General features: G+C 55.1%; 1 protein-coding gene across 1 annotated transcript; it reads right to left on the reverse strand.

The window, feature by feature from the left end:
- Positions 1-4184: 4184 nt before the first annotated feature.
- Positions 4185-10083, reverse strand: LOC138101730 (maestro heat-like repeat-containing protein family member 7). The gene is made up of 15 exons (XM_068999512.1): positions 9972-10083; positions 9597-9664; positions 9117-9482; positions 8785-8933; positions 8381-8528; positions 7986-8173; positions 7766-7903; positions 7378-7492; positions 7068-7205; positions 6651-6827; positions 5930-6085; positions 5669-5770; positions 5190-5292; positions 4860-4916; positions 4185-4546 (listed from the first exon to the last, which is right to left on the reverse strand). Exons 1-15 carry the CDS (start codon positions 10081-10083, stop codon positions 4425-4427), a joined length of 2139 nt encoding a protein of 712 aa, XP_068855613.1. The 3' UTR covers positions 4185-4424.
- Between the last annotated feature and the right edge of the window lie 9583 nt (positions 10084-19666).

Below are 19666 nucleotides of genomic sequence, written 5' to 3' on the forward strand. Positions count from 1 at the left end.
CACCTCAACAGAAGTGTTTGAGAAAGGAGAGAAAATCGTCCAAATTCTCCTGGAAGCTGGTTTCGCCGTCAAGAAGAGCAAAGTCAAGGGACCTGCCCGAGAGATCCAGTTCCTGGGAGTAAAGTGGCAAGATGGACGGCATCAGATTCCCACTGAGGTTGTCAATAAGATCAAAGCAATGTCTCCACCGACCAACAAGAAGGAAACACAAGCTTTCCTAGGTGCCATAGGCTTTTGGAGGATGCATATTCCTCAGTACAGCCAGATTGTGAGTCCTCTTTACCTGGTTACCTGAAAGAAGAACAATTTCCACTGGGGCCCCGAACAGCAACAAGCTTTTGCCCAAATCAAGCAGGAAATTGCTCATGCCATAGCCCTTGGCCCAGTCAGGACAGGACCCAAAGTGAAGAACGTGCTCTACTCTGCAGCTGGGAGCCATGGTCTGTCCTGGAGCCTTTGGCAGAAGGTGTCTGGTGAGACTCGAGGTCGACCACTGGGATTTTGGAGCCGAAGCTACAGAGGGTCTGAAGCCAACTACACCCCAACAGAGAAGGAAATCTTGGCAGCTTATGAAGGAATCCAAGCCGCCTCAGAGGTAATTGGAACTGAGGCACAGCTCCTCCTGGCACCCCGACTACTGGTGCTGGGGTGGATGTTCAAAGCAGAGGTTCCCTCTACCCACCACGCCACCAATGCCAGATGGAGCAAATGGATTGCTCTCATCACGCAGCGCGCCCGTATCGGAAAACTGAATCGCCCTGGAATTTTGGAAATAATCACAAACTGGCCAGAAGGTGAAAACTTTGGTCTCGCTGATGAACAAGAACAAGTGACATGTGCTGAAGAAGCTCCACCGTACAACCAACTGCCATCAGAAGACACACGCTACGCTCTTTTCACCGACGGTTCTTGTCGCATCGTAGGGATGAAACGAAAGTGAAAAGCAGCCGTATGGAGTCCCACACGACGGGTTGCAGAAGCTACTGAAGGAGAAGGTGGATCAAGCCAACTCGCTGAACTCAAAGCTGTTCAACTAGCCCTGGACATTGCTGAAAGAGAGAAGTGGCCAAAGCTCTACCTCTACACTGATTCATGGATGGTAGCCAATGCTCTGTGGGGATGGTTAGAGAAGTGGGAAAAAGCTAATTGGCAGCGTAGGGGAAAACCAATCTGGGCTGCTGAAGAGTGGAAAGACATCGCTGCCCGAGTAAGAAAGCTGGTTGTGAAAGTCCGCCATGTAGATGCCCATGTCCCCAAGAGTAGGGCTAATGAGGAACACCAAAACAACAAGCAGGTAGATCAGGCTGCAAAGATAGAAGTGTCACAGATAGATTTAGATTGGAAACGTAAAGGAGAGTTGTTCCTAGCTCAATGGGCCCATGATGCCTCAGGCCATCAGGGCAGAGATGCCACCTATAAGTGGGCACGAGATCGAGGGGTGGATCTAATCATGGACAGTATCTCCCAGGTGATCCATGACTGTGAGACATGCGCTGCGATCAAGCAGGCCAAGCGGGTGAAGCCCCTGTGGTATGGTGGGCGATGGTCCAAATACAAGGATGGGGAGGCCTGGCAGATTGATTCCATCACACTGCCTCAAACCCGCCAAGGCAAGCGCTGTGTGCTCACAATGGTAGAAGCCACCACAGGATGGCTGGAGACCTACCCTGTGCCTCATGCTACAGCCCAGAACACCATCCTGGGCCTGGAAAAGCAAGTCCTTTGGAGGCATGGCACCCCTGAGAGAATTGAATCTGACAATGGGACTCATTTTAAGAACAGCCTTATTAATACCTGGGCTAGAGAACATGGCATTGAGTGGGTGTACCACATCCCTTACCATGCACCAGCTGCAGGCAAAGTGGAACAGTGCCATGGATTGTTGAAAACCACCTTGAAGGCACTGGGTGGGGGAACTTTCAAAAATTGGGAGCAGCATCTGGCAAAGGCCACCTGGTTAGTTAACACCCCAGGTTCCACCAAGAGAGCTGGTCCAGCCCAATCTGAATCCCTGCATACAGTAGATGGAGATAAGGTCCCAGTAGTGCATGTCAGAGGTCTGTTAGGAAAGACTGTGTGGATAAATTCTGCCTCGAGTACAGACAAACCCATCTGTGGGGTTGTCTTTGCTCAGGGACCTGGTTGCACGTGGTGGGTAATGCAGAAAGATGGAACAACACGTTGTGTACCGCAGGGAGATCTGATTGTTGTGTGAAAACCATCTGTAATGTGGAATGCCTGGGTACCACTGCTTGCTGATTGTCACTCTCACTGTTCGTACATAGCTGTGTATATGTATATGTATATGTATATGTATATGTATATGTATATGTATATGTATATGTATATGTATATGTATATGTATATGTATTGATGTGTGTGTGTAGAGTTAGAATATCTTAGTTTGGGCATTGAGCCAATGATATGGGATAAGGGGTGGAATGTCTTGGGGTGACTTTGTGATGTGTATCCCGTATCACTGCCCTATGCCCAGAAATTAACTTTGTGACTTTTTGTGCCTCTAAACTGAGCCTGAGAGGAGGAAGGAAAAACTGAGCAAAACTTTTTCAAAGCAGTTTGCAGCTTGTTCAAGGTCACACAGAGATAGCAGATTTTTTTTTTCCCCAGCTGCAGCAGGGGAGGGAGGAGGCACCCGGCTTGCTGCTTTCCAGTCAGCTTTTGGCCAGTTCTTCAGCTTCTTTTTCTCCAAAGGGAGACTGAGAGCTGAATTTTTTTTCATTCCCTGGAATTTTGGATTTTCTCTCTTTTCTGATGGACTGCTTCAATATCAGAGCACATTGGGAGGACTTGCCACCGAGCACAGAGGGCCTGGCCCTGGCCCAAGCCCCAGCTCCGAGGAGACCAAAGGAAGGACTCTAACATTTTCTCAGGTTTTTCCTCCACACTGAAAGATTGTATTATTTAGCATTATTTTCCTTTTCCCGTGTGTTCGTTAAAGAAATAGTTTTTATCTCCTTCACTTTCCTTTGAGGAAAACTTATTTTTTCCTGAACCAGGTTCAGGGGAGGGGTGGTTGTGCCTTCTCTCACAGGATATATTTCTAAATTTGGCCAAACTGACACATATGCAAATGAACCAAACTTACAAAACTGTGAAGAACTCGTGACCTGTTGTCCATCTTGGGGTCCCTCTTGGCAGTAGCCTCTGGCTACCCTGGGTGTACCTTTGAAGGCCTTTCAAATAAATACCTACCTTTATTCCCTTATTCTGGTCTAGCCTCTGTTTTTAGGTGGCCTCTCAAGGCATCAGGAGGGGCTGCAATTCCACACTTGTGGAGACCAGAACCACCCCCAGGATCCCAACACTGCCTGACAGCACTCTGGACACCGGGATGGTCGCGTGTCCGAGTCTCGGCCACTGTGCTGCTGCTTCATTTGCTCGTAGGCACACCCAGAGGCCACTGTTAAGCCCGGATGGTCTCTGGTTCTGCCCTCTCCCTGATCCCGTGCAGGGATGGAGCACTGCTGTGCTTTCAGGAAGCTGCTCTTGAAAGCTTCCAGCATTCCAAGCTCCTTTGCCCTCTGTGGAGGCTTGCCACGGAATCCCTCACAGCTGCCTCCGGAGCATACTCCTGTTGGCTGTTCTAAAATCCAGGGCCTTCGGGGTGCTCAGCAAGACCTCTGACTCCACAGTGTTGTGGAACTGGACCTTCAGGACAGGGACCTTTCCAGCCTGAGCTGCCCTCGTTCCTCTGTGTCTCTGCATAAAATATGGCATGGTGTGGATACAAAAATGCTGCTAGCAAGGATTTTCTTGCTATTTTCTAAGCCCGTGAGAGACTTTTCTCTCTCACAGAAGAGGCAGCAGAGTTATGTAAACAACCAAACACCTGCAGCCTTGAAAAGTCTTGTTTATAGTACAGTAGAAAAATATTTTGACAATGGATGCTTTAGGATTTTAGCCAATCACCCCAAGGGGTGGCTGATCCTTTGTCCAATTAGACTATGAAGGAAAAAGTCTATGAAAGAGTTTGCAAAATAATTAAATAAATCAATCTTGCTGCACAATTCCTGCCTGCTGGATCTTCTCTCCTCCTCCCTACGGCTGCGGGACACGGTGATATACCCTAGGGTTGCAGTAATAGCATGGAAGAGAGCGGCAGGAGGGGCCTGTGTGTCCCAGGGCTCAGGTTTTGCGCCGCTTCAGCACCACAGAGATGCAGGTCAAGTGAAGAAGCCAAACTGTTTATTAATATGAGGCGAAGCAAAGGGGATGAGCTGGGAGGAAAAAAGGGGATGGGCAGGGTCTGAGGGCTGGAGTGATGGAGCTGTCAAAAGGGAGGGAGGGCAGGAACTATGGGAGCTTCCCACAGGCTCAGCTGTGACCATCATCAGCTGTGCCTGGAGGTCCAGCTGCTCTACTCTGTCTCCAGATGGTCTCATCTTGCAGGATATCTGGAGGTCTTAAAGGGACTCTGGTTCTGAGCCAGCAGATGAACGTAGTTCTGCAGCTCTTTTGTTGAATATTTCCTGAACTACGATGTTTGTCTGGGAAGGGCTGTCATCTCTCCTCAGGGCTTGAAGGGCTGGAAGAGACAGGAACAGAGCCACGGTCAGAGCCTGGATCTGCGGGAATCCAAGCAGACCTTACTGCCAGGGCCATCTCACCCAGCTCCTGCCATGGCCAGAAGACAGCAGGGGCCAAGGAGATCAGCCAGAAGGTGCTGGCCATGAAGCTCCCCACCGTGTCCCTGAAACCTCTCTGTGCTCTGCCCACTTCACCCCAAGTCCACACATGGAGCAAAGCCCCCACAGCCAGGGCAGGGATTGCAGCTCCCGAGCCAGGCATTGCAGCTCGCCCCCGCCAGCCCCCGCTGACAGCCCGCTGCCCTCACTCACCCTCACTGAGGACCTGGAGCTCTTCCTTCTGCCCCCTCAAGAGCACCCTGGCAGTCGCTGGGAGCACAGAGGCGGTCACGGCCCCGCGGCACAGCTCCCTCGCAGCGGCGCTGCCAGCCCCGTGGCCACTCGCTCTCCTGCCCTGGCAGGGCTCAGCCCGGGCCCGTGCCGCATCCTGACGCCCGAGGGCACGGCTGCGAGAGGGCGGCAGCGGCCCCGAGGGCAGGCGGGGCTGCACGGCCCCGGGCCCGGATGCCGCTGCCGGGGCAGCAGCCGGGGCTGGGGCCGAGCTGCGGCGGGGCGGGGAGGGGCCCCGGGCTCGTGGCTCACCCATGAACCTGGCGGCCGCCTCCCGCAGGGACTCCTGTGGGCTGCCCACGAACGGCAGGGCCTGGTGCAGGAGCTCGGCCGCTCGGCTCCTGTCCGCTGCCAGCTGCAGAGAGCGCCAGGAGGGAAGGGTTGGCGCGGGCTCAGCCCTTGGCCGGGCTCTCTGCGCCCAGCCCTGGCCTCCCCTGCCCGCACGGCCCCGAGGCCCGGCCAGCAGCCGCTGGCGCCGGGCTCTGGAGGGGGCCGAGGGCCGGCTGCTGCCCGGGGAGCCGCGGTGCCGCCCCGCGCCACAGCCCAGCGGGGCCGGGGCTCCATCGGCAGCCGGCTCGGGGCCACAGGAGCCTGGAGAAGAGCCCAGGCAAGGGAGCGGCGTGTGGGGCGCAGGCTGGCGCTCCTGGTGCAGCACCGCAGCCAACCCCACACTGGGTACCAGGGGCAGGGGGCTTCTCCAGGCTCAGCTTGGGCTTCCAGGCAGTCCTTACCAGGCACTCGGCAAACTTCAACCTCTGGTCCTTCTTCAGCAGCTGCTCGAGATCTGTCCTCTTCAGGAACTTGGCTGCACAAATCAGTGTTTCACGAGAAGCCTGGAGAGCAGCAGAGACCCAGAGATGGCACCACGGCCCAGGGCACAGGACTCGTGTCCCTGTGCCAAGGCTGGGAGGAGGCTGCAGCCCGGGAGGCGCCAGGGCTGGAGGCAGCCGAGCCCCCTCCCAGGGATGCAGCAGCATCCCACAAAACCTTACCTTTGCCACACGCCAGTTCTCATCATCCCAGTAGATTAAAAGTGGGTAAAGGCTCTGGTTCACAATCGTCTTCAGGGGCTTTTTTCCCTCCTCCACTACCAACTCCATCACCTTGGAGAAGAGGTGAATGGAGAGCAGCTGCACATGGCTATTGTCCTGGAGGAAAGGAAACCAACTTGATGCCATGATGATTTTTTTGCCTTTTCTTTCATACCCCGTTTATATACCTTTTTATAGCTTTTTGTATTCTTAGTGGTTTTTAGCCTACATTCTTAGACTTATTTTGTTAAGCTAGGAGACTAAACATCTTAGAAACGCCAGACACCAATGTCCTCTCCAGAACACATTTTGTCAACTAAGATAGGACCATTGAGGGGGAAGGTTCCTTGGGAAGGGGGGCTCAATTGAGCCTCTCACTGGGGAATCTTTGATAGATATGCTAATTAGTAAGATCTATAATGTTATACCCAATCTATCGTGTGTGTGCATTGCGGGGCGCATTTTGGCCCATTCCACGTGGGCGTGGTGCACCTAAGGATCCTTATAATAAATACAGAGGTAAAAGCCCTTTCTCCCTTCTAAGCGTGTTTGACTCTTGATTTTAAGACCAGGAAAAGGCATCAAACTACTCCAGGCCCACCTAGGCAAAGGCCTGAAAATGCAAAAGGCACAGCATTTCTGGGCAGCACCCAGTGCCTATGGCTGGGGCACAGAGCCTTACATTTGCAAAGAGTGGCAGGAGCGCCTCAGCCAGTTTCGGGGCGGTGGTGCTGGATACCAGGATGTCTTTGTTCTCCAGCACATTCATGAACACAGAGAGGGACATCCTGACCACCTCTCCGTCTGCATCATCCAGCAGCTCCACAAGCCGTTGGGACAGGCTGCCCATCCTTCTGGTCTGTGTGGAACACAAGGCTGTGCTGTGAAGCCATGAACGGCTGCACTGCCTACACCACCCCGGCCCTGCAAGCCCACCCTGCTGCCGCAGGGCCCGGTGGCCAAAGGCCTGTCCCGAAGCACTGGGGCAGCTGAGCCGGGAGGCAGGAGAGCTGGGAGCAGCTGCCTCAGCTCCTGAAGCCCAGCCAAGCCCATGTGACTGCTTTCCCCAGCGCAGCTTCAGCCGCTGCCGCCTTCTCACCATCGCGGGATCCTTGCTGAGCACCACGAGGCCTCTGAGTGCCAGGCGACATCTCTGCCTGCACTCGCTCAGCAGGTACCTGGACATCATCTCCAGGACACTGTCACTGCATTCCCTCAAGTCCAGGCACTCGAGGACCTGAAAGGCACAGGGCAGTGACAGGGGAGCCGGCCGGCAGGAGCCCGGAACCGCCCAGGGCTGGGCCCAGGCAGCAGCGCAGGGCGCGGGCACCGTCCCAGGCAGCTGCGGCTACGAGAGGGCAGAGAGGCGGGAGGCAGCTCAGCGAGGCAGTGCTGGCCATCAGGCTCACCTCCACAAGGAATGCCAGGAAGGGCAGATCCCAGCGTGGCTCCTCCCTGCTGAGCAGCCTGAGCAGGTGGAGTGTGATGCGGGAACACAAAGGCATCAAGATCTGGCGCATCTCTCTGGCAGAGGAAAAAACGCACCAAGACCCTGATGTGAGGGGCAAACGTCTCCCAGGATTGACTCACAGAGGTCTGGTCTTTCCCCAGCACCCCTGCAGGGGATGTGGGTGCTCTGGGAGGTGGCTGCTCCTGAGCACCCTTCTCCAGCCTTTTCCAGTGCCCTTGGCCATCCCTTATTGACCAGGCCCTCTGGCCCATGACCACAAGGACGATGTGGGGCACCTCGGGCACAGGGCACAAGTGCCGGGGGCAGTGGGGAGAAGGGGGTCTCACCTGGCCAGCAGACCCACTGCATAGTGCTGGGTGTCAGCACACAGCAGCGTGTCCCAGCCACGCTTGCGCTCCACAGCAACCACCTCATTGTCACAGCGCAGTCGACAGAGCAGAGCCTTCATGGCCTGCACTGCAAACCTGTGTGCAGAGCAAAGCCCAGGTCACACTGGGAGCACTGGCGTTGGCCACAAGGGCATGGGAAGGACAGGAGGACTGGGACCTGTTGGGGTTGGTGGGAAGGCCGTGTTCCTCCCGGCACGCTCTCCAGAAGTGATCAACTTCCTCTGGCGTCTGCTGTGTGGTGATGACAACATGGGAGAGCAGAGCCACAAAGATGCGGGAGGAGTAAAGGTTCATTGCCTCGTGGCACCGAGGCACCTGGACAATCACCCACAGCGCCAGAGTTGCCTGCAAAAGAAGCAGCCCGAGACAGCGCTCAGTGCCGAGCTGTCCATGTGGCAGGGCCCGAGGGGAGATGCAGGGGGAGCACCGGGCCTGGTGCCCCCTGAGCCTGCCCCTAGCCCAAGTTTCACCCAGCGCCTGAGTCAGGGAGAGGATGGAGAGCTGCTGGAGCGGCAGCTTGGGGGTGAACAAAGGCCAGTTCCAGAAACTCACAGCCAGGGCAAGGACAGGTGTGTCGTCCCCATCAGAGGTGGACATGCTGTGCAGAGGCCAGTCCTCCATCACACAGAGCAGTGTTGGCAGCACCTTCTCCAGTGTGCTGCCTGACAAGCCTATGAGACTCCACATCATTGTGGCAGCTCTGTGGGATCAGAGCTCTGAGTCAGGGGCGTCTCAGTCACAGTACCATGCCCTGTGCAGCTGTGGGGGCCCAGGTGACAGAGCCCCAGTGCCCTGAAGGGCAGGGAGGGAGCATGGCAGCAGGCTCAGGAAACAGAGGGGCCCGAGGGTCCTGGAGCTCTCCACCTGTCTGGCAGACCCCATAGGACAGGCGGCACAGGGCAATGGGCCCTAAGGGCTGGTGAGCCCTGAGCTCTCAAGGCAGCTGGGCCCCGTACCTGTCGCACGATGGGGCACAGCGCAGGAGGGTCAGCACCACATCAGCGGGGTGCTCTTCAGCCAGCCTCAGAAGGTTAATGGGCAGCCTGGCATCCACAGTGACATGGGACCCGAGACTCTGGTGAATGTTCCTCACCATGGCTGGCACCTGGAGGAGGCATGGGGAAGACTCGGAGCACTGTCCAAGGGAGCAACTTCCCCAGCCGCCCCCAAGAAATGCTTCCCTTCTCGACTCACTGCTCTGGTCTCAAAAGCTGAGGGGGCCCAGAAGCCGTGGCTTGAGGGGGCACACGATCCTTGGAGTGTCCAGCCCTGGCCCCAGGCTGCTTACCTGCTGCTGAGGAGAAACAGCACTCTCTTCAAAAAAATCCAGTTCGGGAGCATGAATCCCAGTGGGAGTGGGCGTGGTGTCAGGATTTGCGATGCCCTGAGTCTCTCCGGTGTCGGTGTTTGTGATGGCCATGTCCTCAGTCCCTGCCAAGTCCTCAGTCCCTGCCATGTCCTCAGTCCCTGCCACGTCCGTCTTCACCGTGTGATCATTCATGGGACTGTCAGAGTCTTCTGAGCACTCAGGTGAATCTGTGCTGACACCAGGCTCTGCCTGGAGCTCGGTCAGCCCAGAGTCAGGCTCAGCTGTGCCCTCAGTTGCTGTGGTGCTGGTCATTCCACGCCGAATGCGGATGAACTTCCGGAACACCTGCAGGAGAACAGAGGACAGGGAAGAGAGGGATGTTCCAAGGGGTGCTCCAGGTGCGGTGCTCGGCTGAGCAGCGACAGCAGGCCCAGCCCAGGTGGGGATGGCTGCAGGTACCTGCGCTGTTCTTCTCCGGAAGTGGCCGTGGGCATGGTCCTGCTCTTGTGTCCGGTCCAGGGCTGCATCTGGCAAAGAGAGAGTGCAGCCAGAGCTGAGGGGCTGCGGGAGAGGCCGGAGAACGCAGCCCAGCCCTGCGCTCCCCAGGTAGGGACAGCCCCAGGATGCCCAGCGTCTGGCCTGGCCCCTCTTCCGTCCTATCCATGGGCCTGTTCTCCAGGGATGGGATGGGATGGGATGGGATGGGATGGGATGGGATGGGATGGGATGGGATGGGATGGGATGGGATGGGATGGGATGGGATGGGATGGGATGGGATGGGAGCCACCAAGCTGGCTTCTGCCATCAGCCCTGTGGCCCAGCTCTGTCACTCACCTTCCTGCTGTGGCTGGAACTGCTCCAGCTCTTCGGGCTGTTGTGCTGGGGCAGCTGCAGGGCCTTTTTTCCCCCTGAACACTTTGAACAGGCCACGGAATCTGCCCGCCATGCCACAGTCTGGCCTCGAGGGCACCTTCAAGAGAGATGCCTGGGGAAAGCTCTGAGTGAACAAGTCCTGCACTTGTGCCTTGAAGGCACCAGCAGCAGAGAAGCCTCAGGAAGGCTACAGGACAGCAAGTCCTGCACTCTGGTCTCAGAGGGCTCTTGCCACAAGGACAGGAGACTCCTCGTCAAGGATTGTGGTCAGCAAAGCCAACGGTCTGGCCTTGAGGGCACCGGCCACAGGGATGGGAGATGCCTCGGAAAAGCTCCGGGGCACCAAGTCCCATGGTCTGCCCTCGAGGGCACCTGCAAAAGAGAAGCCTCGAGAAGGCCACAGGTCACCAAGTCCTGTGGTCTGGCCTCGAGGTCACCTGCAGGAATAACGCCTCGGAAAAGCTCCGGGTCAGCGAGGAACGAGTGCGCTGTGCGGGGGCTCCTCACGGCACCGCTCTGTCCCGTCCTGTCCCGTCGCGTGCTCCGAGCACTGTGGCGTGGCCGCTTCGCTGCCAGCCCCAATGTCAGCACGTGTCACAAAGGGCCCTGGGACACCCTGTCCCGTTCCATCCCACGGTGACCGTGCTGCGCCGTGTCACAAAGGGCCCTCGCACACACCCCACCTGCCCTGGGGCCGCCCCCAGCCCACCCCAAGTGGCCCAGGTTGGAAGGAATGCCTTGCCCCAAGTGTCTAAGGCAGCCCGACAGGAACTTTAGCATCAGCTCCAGCCATAAGCAAACGCTCCCCTGCTCTGCGGGCTCGGGGTAGCACCAGGAGCCCCCACGGCTGCCGCCGCAGCTGCTGCGGGAAGGGCTCGGGGTCTTCCACAGAAGCTGGCACGGCCTCCCTGGGACACGTCCCGGCCGGTGGCCATCCTAAAGCCAGGGCTGTGACACAGACAAGGAACGTGTGGGCCAGGGCGCGAATGCTGCTCTGACCCCTGGGGCCCGGGGAGCGCTGAAATCAGCAGGGGTGGCAGAGTCCCCTCCGAAGCAGACCTGCCGCCCCCGAGCCCTGGCAGCGCTGGTGCCCATCTCCTGCCCCAGAGACCTGTGCCCCCGGGGGCTTCTCTGCCAGAGGGCAGCCAAAGCCAAGGTGCATTGGGGTCTGTGCTCCTTCCTACAGGGGGCTGTTGGCAGGAGCAGCTGGAGTGACTGGGGCCAGCGCTTGGTATCCGACAGGAGATGTTGCTCCATCCTGGAGTGAATTTTTTCATGGAAGGGATTAGCAGTAGCACCAGAACAGCATCAGCTGCTGAGTTTCACAGGGCAAAGAGATTCTACAGAGACACTGTGACGTTTCCTTGTGCTTTTCTATCTTTCTTGCATTCTGGAAATGAAAGAATCGGCCCAGCCTCTGATATTCAACATTCCCGTTGCTGCGTGTCTGGCTGTGGCAGCTCACGTTCAAACACAACTGCGTCCCTGCTGAGCAGGGCAATGGACGGCCACAAACAGGGAGGTTCCTCAGGGAACATCAAGGGAGACACCTGGGGAAGCACAGAGAATAGGGATAGCTGTGGGAGGAGAAGCTGTTCTGTGTCTCTGATGATGGTGCCAGCACCCTGAAGGAGCAGCCAAGACAGGCGCTGGAAGCACACAGGTCCCACCCTTTTCTGCTGTCACATGGACTCGGGACACACAGGTCCAGCAGTCGTGATGCAGGAACAATGGAGGGCCATGCACTGGTAGGGAATGGCCTCCAGCAAGAGCAAAGCAGGATCCTCTGGCAGCAAAGCCTGAGCTTGTGAACCGGGCCATCTCCTCTGCACACAGCAAAGTGCTTCCCTCCGCCCCCGAACGTCTGCCAGCACTCCCTGCTTTTCTTTAGTGCCAGCTGCATCTTCCTTTGTTCCAAGCAAGTCCAGGATTTCGTTTGGAAGCTCATGTACGTGTCTTTAAGGGGCCTGCATGCAGGAGAGGGATGGCACCTGCAGTGCAGGGCTTGTGTCCCATCAGAGTCTCTCTCTCACGATGGCACCAATGCCGCTGCCTTGGGACGCCTGACTGTGGAAGGCGAGTCAGCCCTCAAGCACGGCCACTGAAGTCAGTCAGGGGCACAGGCTGCAGCTGAAGCTGCCAAGCGTCGCTGTGAGGCTGGCAAGGCAAGAAGAAGCCATTGTGGCCAATTCTGCTGGAGCCTTTTGCCAAGCCACGTGCAGCTGCGCCCACAGTATGGCCCCGTTTGGCGTCCCGGCTGGTGCGGATGCCTTGTTGAGCTGGTGCCGGCATTGGGGCTCCTGCTGTTCCTGTGCACGCTCTGGTGCTGTTTCTGTGGCGTCCAGAGCTGTTTCGGCAGCAGCGACTCGGCAGCCCTGCTCGAGGAGACATCGCCGCCCTCCCCATGGTGGCAGCAGCTGTGCGGGCCCAGAGCTCTGTGTCAGGGGGGCCTCGGTCACAGCCCCGTGGCCTGGGCAGCCGCGGGGGCCCGGGCTGGCCGCCAGCCCTGCCTCTGCCCACCGCCCCTTCTTGGCAGCAGCCAGGGGCCGTGCCCCAGCAGGGCCCCCCCGCCCTCCTTGTCCCCAGCCAGCCCAGCCTCGGCACCTCGGGGTGCTCCCCACCCTCCTGCTGAGGCCCGGCCTTGAGGGCTTCTGCCGCAGGCCTGGGAGATGCTTCGGGGAAGCGCCAGAGCAGCCGGGCGGCAGGAACGAGGCGGCTGCCTGGAGGCTGCTTATGGCCTCTGACAGCCACTTCCTCGGGCCTTCCCACCACCCCAGCCCCTCAGGGGCCTCCTGTTGTTCTGCCAAGGGGCAGAGGCGATTTAAAGGACACAGACAGCACTGGAAAGAATGCTCTTATTTTACTGTGAAATTAAGGAACCTCAAACGTAAAACGATACATTCAGTAAAACTAGGGGCTTGGATTTAGCAACAAGCAAAAATAAGCAAGGTAATGCACCTAATTATTACTATCCAAGAGAAAGGAGAGTGATTTAGAAAGATGCATCACCAATTGCCTAAATACCTTACCATCATCCAGATCTGCAGTCGTTGGGGAGCCCCATTTCGCAGCAAGGATCTGGAGAACCCTTCCCATCAATTGGGAGAATCCTATGGGTGCATCTACCCGTATGTGAGGCTTCCACATTTGCCCCAAATGTGGGTCCAGCTTTTATAGGCCCAAATCAGGAAGTCCAAGTGACTTGATTGTGTTTTTAGTCCGGAAACACCTGGGTCTGATGGCACACTTTGCAACCAGCAGGGGCCACAGCTTGGCCAGTGCCCAGGCCTTGCCTGGGAGGGTTTCCCCTCAAACACCCTGCAAACAAACCTTTATTCATGTCAGCTGGGGAAAGTTTCTTAAATTATCCATTTCTTGCAGATAACTGTACACGGTTATGGGAAAGTTTCTAAAGCAGCCCATTTGGCGTTAAATGGCTAGCAGAAGCATCTTTGTCATCTGTTTTTAGCTAAATAATACTGAGGGTGTTAGTCACAGATTGGCCAGGGTTCATCTTGTAGGTCAGCTCCGGCTGAGGCCTGCTGCTCAGGCCTCAGCACATCAGTCGCTCCTCTGACTTACAGGATGAATCACGGCTGTCAGACGGCCTCTGCAGTTGTTGCACATAGGGTTGGTTGATCTTGAGGTGTAGCTGCGAGCTGCCTTCCCTGTACTGTGTGCTGGATGAGTCGTACAGTACAAGGAATGAAACAAGGAATAAACAAGAAGGTAGCAGCTTCACAAAGGGAAAGGAGAAAGGGCCCCTTTGAGCCACAGACTCCCTGGCAGCCACAAGAATATATCTGGTTCCCAACATTCCCATGTCTGGGTTGGTACATGGGCTAATTTTCTCATCTCCCGAGTTGTCTGTTTTCCTACTTTTCCATTGTCATCAATTTGTAAGCGACAGTTGGATTCATTTTCTTTCCTGCAAACTCCTCCTTCTTCTGCCGGTAGTCTAAAACCCCGTGATGCTGGAAAATCGCATTCCGTGTTTGCGTGGATTGGCCGGCCATAAGGTCAGGGGTGGCAGCTCTCTGGTTAGTTATTATCTCCGAGACAGCTTGCAGTCTTCTTATCCAATTCAGATGATAGGCAGGTTCTCTGGCCCCTGGCACCAATTGGCTAGGGCTCCATGGAGCCGGTCCATAATGTTGTAGAACTCTCTCAGGTGGCCGTTCATCATGTCCCCATCTTTGGGAGCTTCCCTTACTTAGGGAGGTGTCAAGAGACCATGTTTCTCTGACCAGATCATGATATACTTTGACTCTGAGCGCCGTCCCCTGACTTTGTGTCCATGTCCCTGATGGGCCTATTGTTAAGGATGTGCAGTGCATCAGTGAGATGGGTTCTCCACCAGGACAGGTGTCCATCTCCCAGGTTTCTCCACTGCTCTTTCAATAGCCCATTCATTCGCCCAGGTAATCCCACAGCTTGGGGATAATATGGTGTGTGAAAACCCCACTGAATGTTTTTCTGCTCAGCGTACTGCTGAATGAATTTGTTCTGGAAATGAGACCCATTATCTGTTTGACTCGGTAATGGCATTCCGTAATACAGAATTACTGTGTCTATAGTACAGATGGTGCTATGCTGAGTGGCCTTCTCACAAGGATGGGCAATCAAATACCCAGGATATGTGTCTATGGCAGATATATTTACACCCTCGGTCCTGGGGTAAAGGTCCAATGTAATCCATTTGCCAAGTTGGTCCGGGCAATTTTCCTCTCCCCAGCTGTCCTTTTACAATGTTTGGCACCGGGCGTTTGTACATATGTTGGCACACGGGGCAGTGAGCAATTCTAGTTCTACTCATATCGAGTATGAGCCCACCTGTAAGTGGCTCACACTCTTGAGCCCACCTGTAAGTGGCTTTTTGTCCAAGGTGCACACATTTTTGGTGTGCACATTTTGCCAGGCCTTCGTGATCCTCCTTTGGAGGGAACTCCGGTCTGGCTTGGGAAATCTTTGCCCGGTTGCCTGCAACAGAGTTATAAAGTAGCTCTAAAGTGTCTGTGTCACTATGGGCATCAACATGAATCACAGTCACATCAGTTCTTTGCACCATTTCCCAAAGGTCACTCCACAGTTCCTTTCCCCAGACCTCTTTGGAGTAGATTTTCCAGGCTCTGCCTACCCATGTCGGTAGCCACGGAGCGAACCCATTTAGCTACCGACCAAGAAGCAGTATAGGAAAGGCATTCTCCTAGATCTTCTTGTTTTAAAGCCATATCAATTGCATAGAATTCAGCATATTGACTGCTTTTCCCTTCTCTGGTCATTTCTAAAAACTTTTCTGAATGAGGATGGTCAGCTACTGCTTTCCAAAACCTTTTCCCTCCTATATACTCAGCTGACCCATCCGTAAACCAAGCATGTTCTTTTTCCTGTGGCATTAGTTGATCTGAAGGCTTTTCCCACTTCCCTGGAGATTCCCTCTCAGCTGTGAAGCTGGCACTCACCTCTTGGTCCCTCCCGGGGGCAGCTGCTACTGGCTCATGAAGAGTGGCTATCCGCCCCGTTCCCACCTTGGCCCTATCCTGAATATACCACTTCCACTTTACAGTACCACACTCCGGAGCGTGCCCAATCCAATGGGCTTTTGGGGACCTTCTGACCCACTGCACAATAGGAATTTCCGGATGAAGAGCCACTTCGTATCCTATGGTAAGTTGTTCTGTTTCCATCAGTGCCCAATAACCTGCCAATAACTGTTTCTCAAAAGGTGTGTAGTTGTTTCCTGCTTCTGGCAACTTCCTCCCCCAAAACCCCGGGGGAACCTTTTTCTTTCCCTGTTTCTGCCAGAGGCTCCCATCAGCATGTGACCCATTAACAGGTACATTTAACTCAACTTCTCCCTTTTGCATAGGCCATAGATCTAAAGGCCTTTTTGGCTAATAGCCTCTTTGGCTAATTCAAAGGCAGCCTGCTGCTCACTTCCCCATTCCAATTCCCTATTTCCCCTGGTTACTTTATGCAGAGGGGTTGAGATTTGTCTCAGATGCAGAATATGTTGTCTCCAAAAGACGAATAATCCAATAAACCTTGGTGCCTCCTTTTTATTTTGTGGCACGGCAAACTCTAAAATTTTCTGTCGGGCTTTGGGGAAGATTTCCCGATGCCCGCATTGCCACTGAATTCCCAAAAATTTCACTTGAATTTTGGTAGGGTTAATTTCCCAGTCTTTCTGTTTCCTATGATCCACAACTAATTCAAGGACTTGTTGCACTTCCTCCTCATTGCTGCCCTGGACCAAGATGTCATCTCTATAATGAATGAGTTGCGTATCAAAGTCAGTTTGATTTAATCCAAGTGCTCACCGCTGTTCGATGACAAATTGTTGGGCCGTGCACACATGCCTGGGGCAATGTGCTGAGTGCGTAGTGTCGTCCCTGCCACGTAAAGGCAAAGTGACGCCCCTGCTCCTCGGCAATGGGCACTGCAAAGAAAGCATTAGCCAAATCACTTACTGCATACCAGATTCTTCCAGAGTGTTCCTGGATTTTTTCTATTAAAGTAACACTATCTGGTACAGCTGCCGCAAGAGTGGCTGTGTTTATTTGATTCTCTAAAGTCCACGGTCGTTCTCCATGACCTGTCCCTTTTCTTGGCAGGCCAGACAGGGTTATTCCAAGCTGTTCTAGTGGGTTTTAAAACATCCACTAAGTCTTTAATTGCCAGTGAAATGTCTTCATGCCCCCCTGGGATTTGGTGCTGCTTCATGGTTACCAATTTAGCTGTGGTAGGAATCTGCACAGGGGGCATTTTCACCTGCCTGACTAAAACTGGCTGAGCACTGATATACGGCTTTGTCCCAAACTGATATAAACCATTGGATAAATTTAAAGCCAGTCCCATTAAGATACCAATCCCAACTATATATTCAGGGACCAGGACATTCATAACTGAATGCAATCATCTGGGAAGGTTCCCTAATTTCATTTTGATTTGTGTTTGCACAGCTTCAATTTGTTTCCCCCCACCAAACCTGTAATAATCACTGGTTGTCCTTTAAATTTCTTGGGATTCCCATAAATGTAAAGAGGCCTCCGCTCTGCTGTCAATCCAGGCTTTTACAGTTTGTGAGGACCAGTTTTTCCAAAGTATCTGAAGCTCCACGGGAAGCCCGGCCGGGGCTCCCGGGCACGAGCAGCAGCAGCGCCGGCCCTTCCCGCCCGCTCCTGCCTCGGCTTCCCAAGGGCTTTTTCCAGGTGAATTCTGGAGCAGAGCAACCATCACCCCCAAACAGCCCCGATTCCGCAGGGCCCGGCTGTGCTGCCCTGAGCCAGCCTTCAGAGAAAGGAAGGATCGGGTTCCAGCGCTGCTCTCAGAACGGTTTTACTCCCCCTGAGCTGACAGCACGGGGCTGTTGTTGCCTTTGCCTTGGGAACTGGAGATCGCGGCCGCTCTTGCCCCTCTTCTGGTTGCCACCTGAATTTTATCAGGAAAACTGCAATTGCCTCTCTCCATCAGTGCTACCCACGGTGCTTTCGTGACAGTGAACTCAGTATTTTTGTCACAGGCATCATGATTAGCAGAGACTGAAATGCTCACAAGTCCCTGAGCGCTCAGTTGAGGGGAATTGAAGCCATCCAGACCACATTCACAGTGCTCAAACACAGCCCTGTTGCTGGTGCTGTTGAAATAAAATCAGCTTACAGAGCCCGTTTCAGAAATTGCCTCTGGAGTGGCAAATAAAACTAAGAAATCCAGCAGGAGAAAGAGAAACCAGAACTTCTTGACTCTCTTCATGGCTTCTTCCCAGCAGCAGAAATGGGAGATGCCCAGAGATGTTTGCAGCTGCTGCTGATCCCAGCTGGAGCCCAGCCTGCCGCAGGGTCCCAGCGGAACCGGAGCCCAGCCCGGGCAGCTCCCGCAGTGTCGGGAGCTCAGCGCACGCGGGGCCAGGCCCGGAGCCCTGGGCACGGCCGCTGATTGCGGGGCAGCGGCGCAGAGGGAACGTACTGCGGCCCAAACCTCCTGCTCCTCCCACACAGCGCCCATCGCTCTCCCCCTCCTGCTCTCCCAGCACGGCACAAATTCCAGCTGGGAGGAGGCTTCCCAAGAGAGGGCTCGGCTCCTGTTTCAGCCTGAGTGTCCCTGCAGAAGAACAGGGCATCTTTCAGGCAGTTCCACAAGCTCAGGGTTCTCATTTGATGAGGAATCTGGCATGCAAATGGCCTTGTTAGGAAGGATAAAAGCAGAGGAAATGGATTAGAAATTATTAGAAAAAATTATCCTTCTTCTAGACAAAGCTCACCAAATCATTCTCTGCATTTCTCCTTTTCAGATTATTTCAGTCTGAGAGGTCCAGCTTGCATGAACTGATTGTGCTCTTGATTTATACCAGTGCAAGAGATGTAGACTGATCTAAACTGAACACAGAAACAAAGTACCTCTGTCAGCCCATTTTCATGTTCTAGATCACTTTCCAGATGCCCATGGAGATGTGGGAATGATTATCACACACCTCTCCATTTCTGGCTGCAGGCTCTGGGGATTCTTTCTCTGAGTTCAGCCAGGGTTGCAGTGCCTAACAATTCCTGGTTCCACCTCCTGGTTTCTTAGGTTACAACAGCCACAATGAAAACCTCAATGATGGCACAAGTGCCCAGCCCACAGGGAAAAGAAAGGACAACTTGTAAAGTTCTCCCAGCAGTTGTCCTGCTTTGCTGCAGCAGTCGTGCTGCACTCACAGTGTGGGAAGCCAAGAGAAGCTGCAGTTGGGGGCACATCTTGTGACAGGAGCTGCACCTCGTTCGCCAGGAAAGGTTCTTGAAAAGAGCAGACAGGACTGCGGAGAAGATTCCCAGAAAACTGAAACAGCTTTCCAGAAGTGAAATGAAAATGGAAAGAAACAATCCGAGGTGTTCTCCTCTCTATTTCTGTGCTCCCCTTTTCCATGTTGCACTGCTTCTCCATGCCATGAATTCCAAATGGATCTCACCTCTAAGATCTGTGCCTTAGCGAGTTTTAGACACTCTGAAATACCGTGAGCTGCACACAGTTTGCCTTCCCCTGTTTTTATTGGAAAGCAATGCTGGAGACAAAAGTGCAGAGCTTGGGTGGGGCACGAATTCTACAGGCAGGGAATGTGGCCCGGCAGTGTCTGACCCTCAGCAGGGCCAAGGCACAGCAGCAGCCGAGGGGATTCCTCTGCCACCGTGCAGGAGCCAGGACTCTGGATCCGGGCTGGACACGGCAAAGTTGCCGTGTTTGCACAGACTCAGGGGCTGCCCCCGGGGCGAGCGGGGCTCGGCCGTGGGGAGCGTGGGGCGAGCGGGGAACGGACACGCGGACACTCGGACACGCGGACACGCGGACACTCGGACATGCGGACAAACGGCCCCGGCGCTTCAGTTGAAGCGGCAGCAGCGACAGCACAAGCGACTCTACAGACTCTCTCCTCTTCGTGCTCTTGCTCCTCCTCTCCCTCTCCCTGTGTTCCGCACCTTCCCCCCGCCTCCCCTTCCCGGTCTCCCCCTCGTCTCTCGGTGTCCCTTTCCCGGTGTCCCCCTCCTCTCCCGGTCTCTCCCCCTCCCCCTGCCGGGCCGGGCCATGCCCCAGGCCCGCCCCCGGCCCCGGGCGGGGCCGCCCCCTCCCCGGCCCCGGGCGTCCCGCCGCGGTCTCGCCTCCGCCCGGCTCTCGCCGTCCTG

Source organism: Aphelocoma coerulescens, unplaced genomic scaffold, assembly GCF_041296385.1.
Source record: "Aphelocoma coerulescens isolate FSJ_1873_10779 unplaced genomic scaffold, UR_Acoe_1.0 HiC_scaffold_46, whole genome shotgun sequence".
Taxonomy (NCBI): domain Eukaryota; kingdom Metazoa; phylum Chordata; class Aves; order Passeriformes; family Corvidae; genus Aphelocoma; species Aphelocoma coerulescens.

Excerpts from the sequence above, each read along its gene's own strand:
- LOC138101730 (XM_068999512.1), bottom strand. The coding sequence starts at position 10,083 with ATGGCGGGCAGATTCCGTGGCCTGTTCAAAGTGTTCAGGGGGAAAAAA. Across the intron at positions 6,828-7,067 it reads TCAGCAAGGATCCCGCGATG|ACCAGAAGGATGGGCAGCCT; the intron begins GTGAGAAGGCGG and ends TGTTCCACACAG. Across the intron at positions 5,293-5,668 it reads TGAAGTTTGCCGAGTGCCTG|CTGGCAGCGGACAGGAGCCG; the intron begins GTAAGGACTGCC and ends CGCTCTCTGCAG.